Source organism: Eurytemora carolleeae, unplaced genomic scaffold (genome assembly GCF_000591075.1).
Source record: "Eurytemora carolleeae unplaced genomic scaffold, Eaff_2.0 scaffold134, whole genome shotgun sequence".
Lineage (NCBI taxonomy): Eukaryota > Metazoa > Arthropoda > Copepoda > Calanoida > Temoridae > Eurytemora > Eurytemora carolleeae.
In genome coordinates, this window is record NW_019396059.1 from 48,992 (window position 1) to 62,999 (window position 14,008).

At 32.8% G+C, this 14,008-nt stretch overlaps 1 protein-coding gene across 2 annotated transcripts in view; it reads left to right on the forward strand.

The window, feature by feature from the left end:
- LOC111708167 (uncharacterized) overlaps positions 1-14,008 on the forward strand; it is a 66,896-nt gene that overhangs the window by 32,015 nt on the left and 20,873 nt on the right. For both annotated transcript variants that reach the window (XM_023481465.1, XM_023481471.1), the window contains exons 11-14: positions 633-750; positions 8,444-8,553; positions 10,858-10,919; positions 12,161-12,317. In XM_023481465.1, coding sequence (XP_023337233.1) covers positions 633-750; positions 8,444-8,553; positions 10,858-10,919; positions 12,161-12,317 — 447 coding nt within the window. The remainder of the gene's footprint in view (positions 1-632; positions 751-8,443; positions 8,554-10,857; positions 10,920-12,160; positions 12,318-14,008) is intronic.

Consider the following 14,008-nt stretch of genomic DNA (forward strand, 5'->3'; position numbering starts at 1 on the left):
TGATTCCAGGTTCTTTTGGGTTTCCAGGTCCTTTTGGGTTCCAGGTTCTTTTGGGTTTCCAGGTTCTTTTGGGTTTACATTACAGACTCTTTCGGGTTTTCAGGTTTTTCCGGGTTTACAGGCTCTTTCGGGTTTTCAGGGTATTTTGGGTTTCCAAGTTCTTCTGGACTTCTAGGGTTTTCTGGGTTTCCAGGTTTTCCTGATATTTCTCTTTGATGTTCTGTTCACTAATGATTCTCCGAGTTGCGCATTGCAGAACTATATTAGAGTCTATATTTCAATATTAATGTCTTCAATCTGAGAAATGAATATACTTTCTTCTTATTCAATAATATCAAAAACGAAACATAAATATTTTTAACCATGGTATTCTTTAAAAATTCTCTTGGTTTCTTAATTTTCAATCTTCAACGGTTGATTCATAAATGTAAAGTTAACATTTTTCTCTGCTACTTGTACAGTGTTATTTTCTATATTTTGTGAATATATGTACAATATACAATATACAAATTTATAAAACTTCTTCAAGGATTTTCTTCCAAAACTTTTTAAATCTTGAAAAACATTTGATAAATAAGAAATGCGAAACGTCTAGAACAAAGTCTTATTTGTTTTCATTCTTCTTTGTTTAGTTGGCTCGAGCTTCTAATGGCAGCTGCTCCAACGGGTTCTTGAAGGAGGTGGAGGAGGAGGAGGAAACAGGGATCACCTTCAGGGTCGGCAAGTTCATCGGGCAGGTCACCATTGAAAGTAAGTTTTTATTGGGTAGGTCACCATCGAAAGTAAGTTTTATTGGGCAGGTCACAATTTAAAGTAAGTTTTTATTGGGTAGGTCACCATTGAAAGTAAGTTTTTATTGGGCAGGTCACCATTGAAAGTAAGTTTTTATTGGGTAGGTAACCATTGAAAGTAAGTTTTTATTGGGTAGGTCACAATTGAAAGTAAGTTTTTATTGGGTAGGTCACCATTGAAAGTAAGTTTTTATTGGGCAGGTCCCTATCAAAAGTAAGTTCTAATAGGCAAGTCGGCAGTGAAAGTAAGTTTTTATTTGGCAGGTCCCTATTAAAAGTAAGTTCTAATCGGCAGGTCGGCAGTAAAAAGTAAGTTATTTTTACAGAGCTGAAAACTTCAGAATTGTAAATATCGAGATCAATGCATAATCACCTCTTCTTATACATCTTCAGACTAATTTAATCCTACGTTAATATCCGAGAAATTGGCTAAACTGAAACAACTGATTGTCTATATAGATGTATATATAGATAGATATAGATAGATATATAGATAGATATAGATGTATATATAATTAGACATAGATGTATATATAGATATAGATGTATATATAAATAGATATAGATGTATATATAGATAGATATAGATAAGAAAACAGTTGCCTAGTAACAGTACACTGTTTACATACATTTCTATATTGATAGCTGATGCAGATTCAAGCTAAATAAATAAATATGTTTGCACAGTATAAAGATATATATATTACATTATGCAAGCAATATTAAATGATAGATTCATAATATACAAATACTTGTCTCGCCTTTGATAAAATGTTTTGTAAACAAAAATTCTTAACGCCAAGATTTTCGCCGTAATTTTAGGTCATATTCCATTTAAAGAGGGAAATGCCCGATTCACAACTGTACCCTATAAAACTTTATTGGATCAATAATAGAGAAGATATCGTCGTTTTAAGTCAATTTTTAGAGAAATCATATATTTAGTTTTCAAAGAGAAGAAAATGGATATCTAATGCATTCTTGGAACAGACAAAGCTTTCCATGGTACCATTGTGAATCGAACATGAATGTGGAGTCAATTGAAATTAAGTCAACTGCCCCTTTAGTTAGAAAAATGGGAATTATTCAACCGGTTAAAATTGGACGAAATTCATAAATTTTTATCTGAGTTCGGATGTCTAACACAAATAAAAGGGTATAGTTTATAGGATAGTAAAGGATAGTAAACCATTCTCAGGTTTTATTGCTCTGTAGATTGGAATACTCGGGAATATTATTGAACAACCTTCAAGATAAATCAATAGGACTTCACCAACCCCAACATAAGAAAGAATTTGTCTAATTTCCAATCTTTGCACCCTAATAACATCTCTGTTATCTATATATAAATTTGGCTTGTCTGTCTGTTTGTTTGTCTGTCTGTTTGTATGTTTGTTTGTATCCAATAAACGTCAAAACGGCTGAACCGATCGGGCCCAAATTTTGTGTGGGACCTCACGTGACCCCAGGGAAGGTCTATGAATGATCAAAATTTGAAAAAGTTTTATTTGAAATTTTTTTATTTTTGTAAAATTTTGAAAATGCGCGAAAAAATTTTATGAAATCCGCAATATTTTGTTGTTTTTGTTTTATACTATACAAAGAGTAGATGCTCACAGATATAGCCACAATTAAAAGTTTAAATAGAAGATGGGTTCGAAGCGCCCCGAAAGCCTAGTTACTCTATATTTTGAATATATGGCTTGTCTGTTTCCTAGAGGGATAGGAATTCCTTATACGATCTCTAGCAGGGTTCAAGGACAGGGATTTCTTACACGATCTCTAGGAGGGTTTATGGACAGGGATTCCTCATAGGATATTTAGGAGGGTATATGGATATGGATTCCTTATACGACCTCTAGGAGGGTATATGGATAGGGATTCCGTATACGACCTCTAGGAGGGTTTATGGATACGGATTCCTCATACGATCTCTAGGAGGGTTTATGGATAGGGATTCCTTATACGACCTCTAGGAGGGTTTTTGGATAGGGATTCCTTATACGACCTCTAGGAGGGTTTATGGATACGGATTCCTTATACGATCTCTAGGAGGGTTTATGGATAGGGATTCCTTATACGACCTCTAGGAGGGTTTATGGATAGGGATTCCATATACGATCTCTAGGAGGGTTCATGGATAGGGATTTATTATACGATCTCTAGGAGGGTTTATGGATAGAGATTTCTTAAACTTTTTAAATTTTTAGAATTTATGTGAAAAAATCTGTGCAATAAGAGTAATATTTAAACGCTAAAAAAAATTGTTTCAAAAACGAGAGGTGCCCGAAATCACAGTTTAATTTATTTTTCTATTATTAGTACACCAAAAGACTGGCAGTTTTTTTTTTTATTTTTGCACGAAAATATTTATTTAAATGCTAGGTAAAAGTAAAATTAAATGTTGTGTTTGGATCAAATATATTCTAGTTGACAGGTCTACAAACATGAAAACATGAAAACATGAAAGGTTAAGGAGAAGAAAACATGAAAAAGAGGGGAATGCCAATTGTTAAAATAAGATAAAACAGGAGTGAAACAGTTCAGGAAAAGAACAGATTTAAACAGATTTAAGATTTAACTTGTGATAAATCTGGAATAAAACAGAAAAGAAAAAAAATAAATGGACAGAGAAAATCAGAATAAAACAGAAAAAAATGATGAGAAAGTTTAGGGTCAAATATTTTATTTAAAGTCCTTTAAACTATCTATATACATTACATGCATTAAATCTTAAAAATATCTTTTTAATAATTTTTGTTATTGATTCTTGAAAGACAGTACTATTTGTTTTTCTTGTGTGGAGTTAAAAGAATTTTAATTTAATTCAAGCATTCAAGATTTTACAAGTTTAAAACAATTTAATCTATTGAATCCTGGAATTTCTCAAGGTTTCTGCAAAATGATTTGAATTCCGGATAAATAATTTAGAGTCCCCCCCTTCCCCCCCCCCCACGTCACGTCACCACCTCGTTATAAATTCGGTTTAAAATAACAGTTTATTCTCTATAATAAGGGTGAACCTATTCCATGGAAAAAAATAAATCCTTATCTATATATAAATTTGGCTTGTCTGTCTGTTTGTCTGTCTTTTTGTCTGTCTGTCTGTTTGTATCCAATAAACGTCAAAACGGCTGAACCGATCGGGCCCAAATTTGTTGTGGGACATCACGGGACCCCAGGGAAGGTTTATGAATGATCAAAATTTCAAATATTTGTCTCCATCAAAATTCGATCGTCATTAAATTTTTTTAAATTTTGAAAATCCACGAAATTTTTTGTGAAAATCCGCGAATTATTTTTGTTTTGTTTTACGATGTACACAAAGAGAACATGTTCACAATTAATTTAGGAGATGGGCGCGAAGCGCCCTCTAAGGCTAGTTGTATAAAAATTAGATGCAAACATTCGATACTGAAAATTGGCTACTTGGGAAAACTCATTCAGTAATTAACGATTTATGAAAAATTAATATTTTTTTCAAAACATCTTTATATGGTTATTAAAGATGCACCATAAACTGCTAACTGCCGTCCATTTGTATAATTATAAAATATTTGATTTAAGTCTAAAAAACTAGCTTTGACTTATTTCATCGATTAATATTTTAATAAGGCTATTGTATACGTACAACAAAGCTAAAATATGAATGATTTTTTAAATTAAAAAACTAATTTCTCAATATTTTTAGAAAATTTTGAGGACTGAGTGCCCCATAGTTTCATTTTTTTTTATTGAAAACTTAAAATAATTTCTAGGTTATAATTAGAATATTTGAGAACTTGAAAGTGTAGAATGAATAAAGTAAAAAAAAATGTTTAATTGAATAGAATTCAACATCAAACACTTAGTTCTAATCTTAATCAGTTCGTTAATTCTCATCTTTTTTCTTAATTGAACTGAGGTCGTCTGTTTGTATTTAGAATTGGATTAATGTTTAAGCTCAAATGAAGAATGATCGGGTAATCGTCATGGGTTTCAATATATACAAAGTCAATGAGTTAAACTCCTAAATTAAAAAGTTTAAATTAAGAATAATGAGTTAAGCTATTTAGTTGCATTCAACATTATCAACATTTTCCGCTCAGGACAGATTACAAATATCTTTTTTACATTTTCGTTAGATGCTTATAATTAAATTTATACTGAGAAAAATACAGATTCTATAAAATCCTAAAAGTTGATCCTCTACAAGATTTTTGATCCCACAGTTAAGTACAAACTAACTTAAAAGTGAGGAAAGAAAAAATTTTTAAACGTTAAAGTTTTAAGAAATAAACTCATCACAAATACCCCCCCCCCCCTTCACACCTACTTGGTTTATATTTAATGGCTGAATGTTGTGCTTCGAATAAAAATAGATTAGTTTCATCTTGATCTTGATAATTTATCTTTCTGAATTATTATTCTGACAAGACTTATTATTTAGTTCTTATTATATAAATAATGGGTAACCCCCTGATATATATATTAATATTTATCAGAATCATTTTAGTCACACACTACATATTCGCATCTTTATATATATATATATAAATAAAAAAGTAATCTCTGTTTGTCTGTCTGTTTGGTTGGGTGTCCGATCATAACTCATAAACCCCTGGACCGATTTGCCTCCAATTTTGATCGGAGAACTCGGTATGATAAAGGGAATGTTCTTATTATTACAATTGCTTCAAATTTTGATTGGAAAAATCGGCAAAACCACGGGAATATTCCTAGCTTCGTTTTCAATTTATAAGATAAGTGAGTTGACTTTTACCTACCAGACAAAGCTGGGTTCCCAAGCTAGTTATTCAATAATTGTAAAAATGTTTTATTTTATTTGTGCAGTAAAAAGTAAGCTCCGATTTCAATAAAAGTGTCACAGTATAGTAAATATATAGAAAATATCTTTGGGTTAGTCCTGGCTGTTTAGAACAAGTGTTTATCTGATAATATTCAAAAGTTTAGACCAACTTAGGTTAATCTTATAATATTCAAAAGTTTAGACCAACTAAGGTTTTATCTGATAATATTCAAAAGTTTAGACCAACTAAGGTTTTATCTGATAATATTCAAAAGTTTAGACCAACTAAGGTTTTATCTGATAATATTAAAAAGTTTAGACCAACTCAAGAAATATATAGACCAGGAACCGTCAAATCTGTGTACTGCAGTGGGAGGAGATCAAAACAACGAATTCAGGGGCATAACATCAATTATGTGGGAGGGGGGATAATAAGATATTACGCTGTCCTAAAATGATGTGCAAAATAAGAATCAGGTGCAGTAAGAAAACTAATTAAATAAATTGAGTTTACAGCTAGTGACACCTGGTACTCTTCTTCATATATACAAATTGGTATTGTATTGGCTTCATCGAACAAGAGTAATAGAATCTATTGTTTTTCCGACCTAAAACTTTGCTGGTTAGGTCTTTAAAAAAGTCGGATAACATAAAGATTGTCTGAACGTCAAAACGGCTAAACCGATCGGGCACAATTTTTTTGTGGTAACTTACATGACTTCAGGGAAGGTTTATGGTTTGTCAAATTTTAAAATATTGCCTAGAAAAATATGAACTTAAAAAAATTGGAAAGCCATCAATCCCTTTGATGATAAAATTAAAGGGACTGTTAGCGAAATGACAATTAAAAATCTGTGAACGTGCGTAGTAATATAAAGATTATCAACATTTTCTGTCTTCCAATATTGTCAGATTTGAGCTAAAAACTAAATAAAGAAAACTTTGCATTTTCCAATTGTACCAGACAAAACATCAAATTTAGGGAAAAAATATTTTTTTTCTGTAACATTAAGTTCAAGATTGAATTCCTTTAAGTGTTGTTGACAAATTAGAAAATAACCTAAATAACATAAAATTCAGGCTAAAATTACTTATGCAGGGGGGGGGGTCTGCAACTTCGGGCCCCGCCTCGTTTACTACGTTTCACTCGGTGCTCCTGAGCCCATACTACAACACCCCTCTTTGCACCCCTCTTGGTCAAATCCTGGCTACGGGCCTGGTCATCTTTGCATATTTAAAATTAAGCTTACAGTCCCTTTAAACCCCCTTCACTGTGATTTAATGGTCTCACGATCTCAAGCAAAAATCGTTGAGAATTTTGCCAATTACTTCTAAAAAATCAAAGCTAACAACAAGTGCTTTACAGTGCTAAAATGTATATGTAAAGGGCTACAGAAAAGCATAAGTGAGTTAGAGCGGTAAATTCTAAGCTTAGGGAGTTTAGACACTTCAAAGTCAACCCTGTCTTAAAAATTGATGAGATATTTTATAAGCAGCCTTAATCTATGTGCCTTGTTCTTACTCTCTGAAGTGATTATATTGTTTCTTATGTTTATGTTTTGAGAATAAATAGCTGTGTTGCTCCTCCCCTAGTTTCAATATATAGAATATTGATAGTACTAAACAGATTTAACTTTACTGTGGAGAATTTAGAACAGTGGGTGCAACATACAAAACAAAACACCCAGTTAGAAAGGAACTGACAAACTTTTTTTCTAATCCCCAAAGTTTTGCAGCCTGATGGCGTTAACCATCATTATTTCAGACTTCGATTATTTCCCCTATAAATATTACAAAGTATAGAAAAAAATGTTATTTTATTGAACATTGCTTCTTTTTAATAATGTAAATTAAGAATTTTCTTACTTACTCTGAAGTATGAAAAAGATATCTATTTGATTCCTATTACAATGAGAACGAGAAAACTGTGGAATATGAAGACGACATTTTTGCGATGATGTCGCAAAGCAAATAGTATTTCTAGTAACTTATTAAAATACTTATTAGTCAAATGGGTCTTTTATACTACAAAATTGCGGTGTTTCATGTTCATTAAACTATTTAAAAATATGACTGGAGTCGTAAAGACGTCTGCATATCCTAGAGTTTTAAGGTTCTCACTCTGGAAATTTAATTCTTCTCAATAGCTCTTTAAAATGACGAGCTATTACTAAAAAATAAGTAAGATTTCAATCTGGCATGAAAGTACTTTAATAATTGTCGTTGACTGTCATTTTAATAAAATCTCCAAGTACTTCTTTTCATCCTTGTTTTTCCTCATTTTTAATAATATGTGATGTATCTGTCTATCTATATATCCGTCCTAACCTAGAAACTTCTCTTGGGATATTGGTTCCATCAATCTCCATCAGCTGGTGGAGATAGGTTGCTAGATAGTAAATACACAATAATAGATATCTGGAGATAGACAGATAGATAACAACATAGTTTACTAAACAGATTTAGATAAATATTTATGTCCTCTTAGATCATGGTGATTCAGATGTCAGGGTTGAATATAGTCAATGAGCCTTCACTTTCAATCTAAGAAATGTCAAATTTTCTTCTAAGAAAATTTGTTGGAGCACTGCACTGGAGCCAACTGAACTTGTTAATGAAAGATAAAAGAATTGAGTATTTGCCACAAACTTTCTAACCCTATAACTCTGCAATGATGGAAACCTTTGATATTTCAAACTTAGATTATTTGATCTAACAGAATTCATATTTGATATTTCAATATCTAGATCAAAAATTCAAAGTTCAAAATATGAAAGGTTTATAGTTGTGCAAAGATTAGGGATGAAAATATCTGAGTTTGATACAAGTAATTATTATATTTGATAAATGTATTTTTGTTTAGGTGTACGGTTTCGGAGACAGCATTGGTTATTCCTATTCGCCTGTCTTCTCATTCTTGTCATTATTCTCTCCGTATACCTGCCCATTGTAACAAGAGGACCTGATCTTCAGGTACCTTCATATTCTTGATCTTCAGGTATCTTCATATTCTTGATCTTCAGGTACCTTTATTTCTTGATCTTCAGGTACCTTCATATTCTTGATCTTCAGGTACCTTCATTTTTTATCTTCAGGTATCTTCATTTTTTATCTTCAGGTACCTTCATATTCTTGATCTTCAGGTACCTTCATATTCTTGATCTTCAGGTACCTTCATTTCTTGATCTTCAGGTACCTTCATTTTTTGATCTTCAGGTATCTTTATATTCTTATCTCCAGGTATCTTTATAATCTTGATCTCCGGGTATTTTTATATTCTTGATCTCTAGGTATCTTTATATTATTGATCTCCGGTTATATTTATATTCTTGATCTCCGGCTATCTTTATATTCTTGATCTCTGGGTATATTTATATTCTTGATCTCTGGGTATATTTATATTCTTGATCTCCGGGTATCTTTATATTCTTGATCTCCAGGTATCTTTATATTCTTGATCTCCGGCTATCTTTATATTCTTGATCTCCAGGTATCTTTATATTCTTGATCTCCGGCTATCTTTATATTCTTGATCTCTGGTTATTTTTGAAGCCTATTTGTAGCTTATTTATAAAAAAAAGCATTTCTGATGAATTTAACAGAATTTGAATTTTCTCGGGGAACTAGGAACTAGTGAAAGTGTAAAGTGTATTTAACTCTGTTTTGATAAGTTTGAAGGGAGGTTTATAGTTATGAACTAAATTTATCCTTCTGTTCACTTCTATAATATCAAATTTGATCATAAATATAATTTATATATCATATCTATATATTATGGATTCCAGATTTTATACGCTTGTACAATCTATCAGTCAGAGGCATATACGGAGAGGGTCTATGGGGGCTTAGTAAAAACTATGATTTTCAGAGGAATCTATCACNCCCCCCCCCCCCTTAGAGAGGAATCTATCCCCCCCCAGAGAGTTCAAAAAAGGGTCCACTTGGACATATTCCTATATTATCTCGTATCAGTCTAGGCAATGTTTGAACGATAAAAACTTTAAATCTTTTAATTCTTATTTTAAATCCTTTTCCTTCCAGAATTAAAATATAATTGTTAAAGGTAAATTGGGATAAGATCGGAATAAAGAGGCTTTTTAAAAAAAATTTTATTTCTGAATAGTTTGTTTGGAGTTACATCAGCTCAAAGCAAACTTTACAACTTATAATTTCCCCGGATTTCTGTTCTGAATATTTGGTTTGGAAATATGTAAATACAATGATAAATTAAAAACTATCAGCTGTAAACGAAGTTTATTCTATTTCTAATTGCTGTTATTAAGTTCATTCATCCTTAATCATTACATTAATGTTATTACTTATATTTTTCCATCCACAGCTTTTTTTCCCTCTACAGCTTATATTTTTCCCTCCACAGCTTATATTTTGCCCTTCACAGCTTATATTTTTTCCTCCATAGCTTATATTTTTCCATCCACAGCTTTTTTTTCCCCTCCATAGCTTATATTTTTCCCTCCACAGCTTATATTTTGCCCTCCACAGCTTATATTTTTTCCTCCATAGCTTATATTTTTCCCTCCACAACTTATATTTTTCCCTTCACAGCTGATATTTTTCCCTCCACAGCTTATATTTTTCCCTCCACAGCTTATATTTTTCCCTCCACAGCTTATATTTTTCCCTCCACAGCTTATATTTTCCCCTCCACAGCTTATATTTTTCCCTTCATAGCTTATAGTTTTCCCTCCACAGCTTATATTTTTCCCTCCACAATATACTTGTTACCTATAGCTGGTCAAACGGCTGAACCAAATCAGATGTATTTTTTTAGGGAAACCTTGAGAACCCTGGGGGTAACATAGGCTAAATCAATAATTTTTTTTCCAAGAATCGAAATTTTTTAGAATTAAATTTTTTTTCTTCAAAATTCTAAATTTTTTTTCAAGTGTTTCTTAAATTTCACAGGTAACGCTAGTATTTCTTTAAGACTCAAAATACTTTAGATGTTAAAAAGCAGGGATCAAACCATTTCAAAAACAGATCACCGATTCAAATCCTCAAGAGTCTTTAACTTTGAATCAGGGATTCAGGATTTGAATCGATGGTAACAACCTCTCTCAAATTTCTTGCAAATATATATATATATATATAATCTATATAATAAAGCAAGATATTAGTCTATATGTTCCCTATAGCCGGCCAAACGGCTGGACAAAATGGGCTTAAATTTTTTTAGGTAACACAGGGGTAACATAGGCTAAAAAAATAAAATATATAATATAATATATAAAATATAAATATAAACCTTGTGTTTAGAATGCAGAATTCAGAATGCGGGTTGTGAAACAACTACTCAAGGAGGTTCCTTTAATAGACGGGTGAGTTAACGTAGATAGATAGATATAAATAGATATATAGATAAAGATAATAAATATAGACTAGATATAGATATAGATATAGATATATATATAGATATAACTACATAAAATACCCATGATTGTTTAAATTTCGTCTTATTTTGGGTTCCACAGTAGATAGGAAGACAACGAATAATCTGAGAAGAAAAAATTATTCCAGGATTATGCACTATATGCAGCATATGCAGCATACTGAATTTTAATATATTTTGTATAAGATACTATTCCCTACAGATTCAGCAGACAGATTGATCATTACATATTTATATTGCGCAAACAAAAATTACAAGAACGGTAGAAGAAGAAATATTTAAAAAGATGCCTACAGGGTTACCCACAAAGGAGAGACTGTGAAGACAACTTAATAATCTTCAAATATGATACTCCCAAGTCTAAATTAAGTCTAAATTAAGTCTAAATTAATTAGATTAATTAAATCATGAATTAAGTCTAAATTAAGTCTAAATTAAGTCTAAATTATTTAAATCCATTAGATCATGAATATAAGGAAACATGGCTTTATAAATTAAGTACAGTCGTCTCTGAAGTCTCATCCTTTGTGGGTAACCCTGTATCTGAACATTTCTGAAGTGGAAGGTAGTGAAGGGAGGAAGCGGTTTTAAAAGGAATTGCATAGGAAGGGGGTTTGAACGCAATTAAAGGGGGAAGGCGTGTTTGAAAGGGATTGACAGGGGAAGTAGGTGTAAAAGGGATTGAAGGGAGAAAAGGAGATTAAAAGAAAAACTAAGGAATAGAGTGTTAATGGAATTGAAGAGGATGGAAAGAATGGCCATTTTTAGTGTTAATCTATTCTATATGTATATTGTATAATGTATAAGAAAGGTATATGTAATGTATATGTATACAAGTATAGCAATATTGTTGCGTGATAATAGAATTAATAATGAATATATTATTCAGAAAATATCATTTCATTATTCATTTATTCACGGAGAGTAATAACTGTGATAATGATGGTGGGTGGTCCTAGTAAAAGTTAGGGGACATTTTTTAATCTTCTTTTAATGACTTAATTTATAACTTTAAAGAGCCCAATGAACATGACACACAGCAAAATTTCACTTAACAAGTTCATTTTCAAACTACTCTCTTTATAAAACTATTATATACAAAAGTATGCTTTTATATCGTCTCCGTATTCCAGAGTTTTATGGGTCCCACTATAATTGCCCTGTATTTAGGCACAATGATCTGGCCTGGAATATCCGGAAGTTTGTTCACAATAAACTCGGAAATGTAAACTTCTCTCAGAACCTGGCAGACGTAGAACCCTGGTCTATTAGTAAATGGTCGCATACGGATATTCCAAGACTCGTCCAGGGGGGACTAGGAGCTCAGGTATAAACTCGTCCAGGAGGGACTAGGAGCTCAGGTATAAACTCGTCCAAGGGGGACTATGAGCTCAGGTATGGCTCAGCTACATTTTGCCTAGTCACAATTTGCCTAGTCACATTTTGCCTAGTCACAACTTGCCTAGTTCACTTTTGCCTAGGTAACTTTTTGCCTAGTTCAAGTTTGCCTAGTAACATTTTGCCTAGGGTAACATTTTGCCTAGGTAACGCAATAGCATAATTTTTGCCTATTGCTTTTTTATAACAAATTTTGTCAAAAATTAAACATTTAGCTTAACCAGTTCAATTTTAATGAATTAAATGTTATAGGACAATTGAATTGTATCTTGTAAAGGTTATATATGTATTTATCATTATTTATCTTATTTCTCAATCTTTTCTGTGGCTTTAATTTTCAGCAGCTTGTTGGTAAGGCCATGGTTATTCTTATCCCTGTAGTTGGGCTTACCCCGCATGGTAAGCCCTGCAGTTATCATGGGAGCCAATTTCAATGTGTCTCTCGATCTGATTGGTTTATAGAAAATTGAATTATTAAAAACAAATTGCGCAATTTTTGCAAAAAAAAATTTGCGGATTTTTAAAAAAAATTATCGGATTGTTGAAAATTTCTTTGTGAAAAATTATAGACTAGGCGAAAAATTCGCTCTTTTGTTACTCTAGGCAAAATGTTACCCTAGCCAAAATGTTATTAGGCAAAATGTTACCTAGGCAAACTGTTACCTAGGCAAAATGTGAGTAGGCAAGTTGTAACTAGGCAAAATGTGACTAGGCAAAATGTGACTAGGCAAATTGTGACTAGGCAAAATGTAGCTGAGCCTCAGGTATAAACTCGTCCTGGAGGGACTAGGAGCTCAGGTATAAACTCGTCCAAGGGGGAATATGAGCTCAGTTATAAACTCGTCTAGGGGGGACTAGGAGCTCAGGTATAAACTCGTCCGGGGGGACTATGAGCTCAGGTATAAACTCGTTTAGGGGGGACTAGGAGCTCAGGTATAAACTCGTCCAGGGGGGAGAAGGAGCTTAGGTATATTCTCGTCCAGGGGGACTAGGAGCTCAGGCGTATACTCGTCCAGGGTGAACTAGAAACTCAGGTATATTCTCGTCCAGGGGAGACCAGGAGCTCAGGTATAAACTCGTCCTGGAGGGACTATTGGAGCACAGGTATATACTCGTCCAGGGGGCGTCCAGGAGGGACTATTGGAGCACAGGTATATACTCGTCCAGGGGGCCTAGAAACTCAGGTATAAACTCGTCCAGGAGGGACTATTGGAGCACAGGTATATACTCGTCCAGGGGGGACTAGAAGCTCAGGTATAAACTCGTCCAGGAGGGACTATTGGAGCACAGGTATATACTCGTCCAGGGGGGACTAGGAGTTCAGGTATATATCGTCCAGGGGGGACTAGAGGCTCAGATATGTTAAAGTAAAGAAACCAGATTTAATATATAGTGAGATATGATAGAACCACGTAGACGGGGTTTAAACACCTCTCTGTTTGAACCAAATTAAATCGCCAATAAAAACATTAACTTTCGTTTTTGAACGAGATTTCAAAATAAAACTGAAAATATTCCGGACAGCATGTATTTTTTTGTGATTAGGTGATTAGTTTTACGCGAAACAGACCTGTGTCATTTTTTTAAACCTGAATAGTTCTCATCCTCATTAGCTATTTG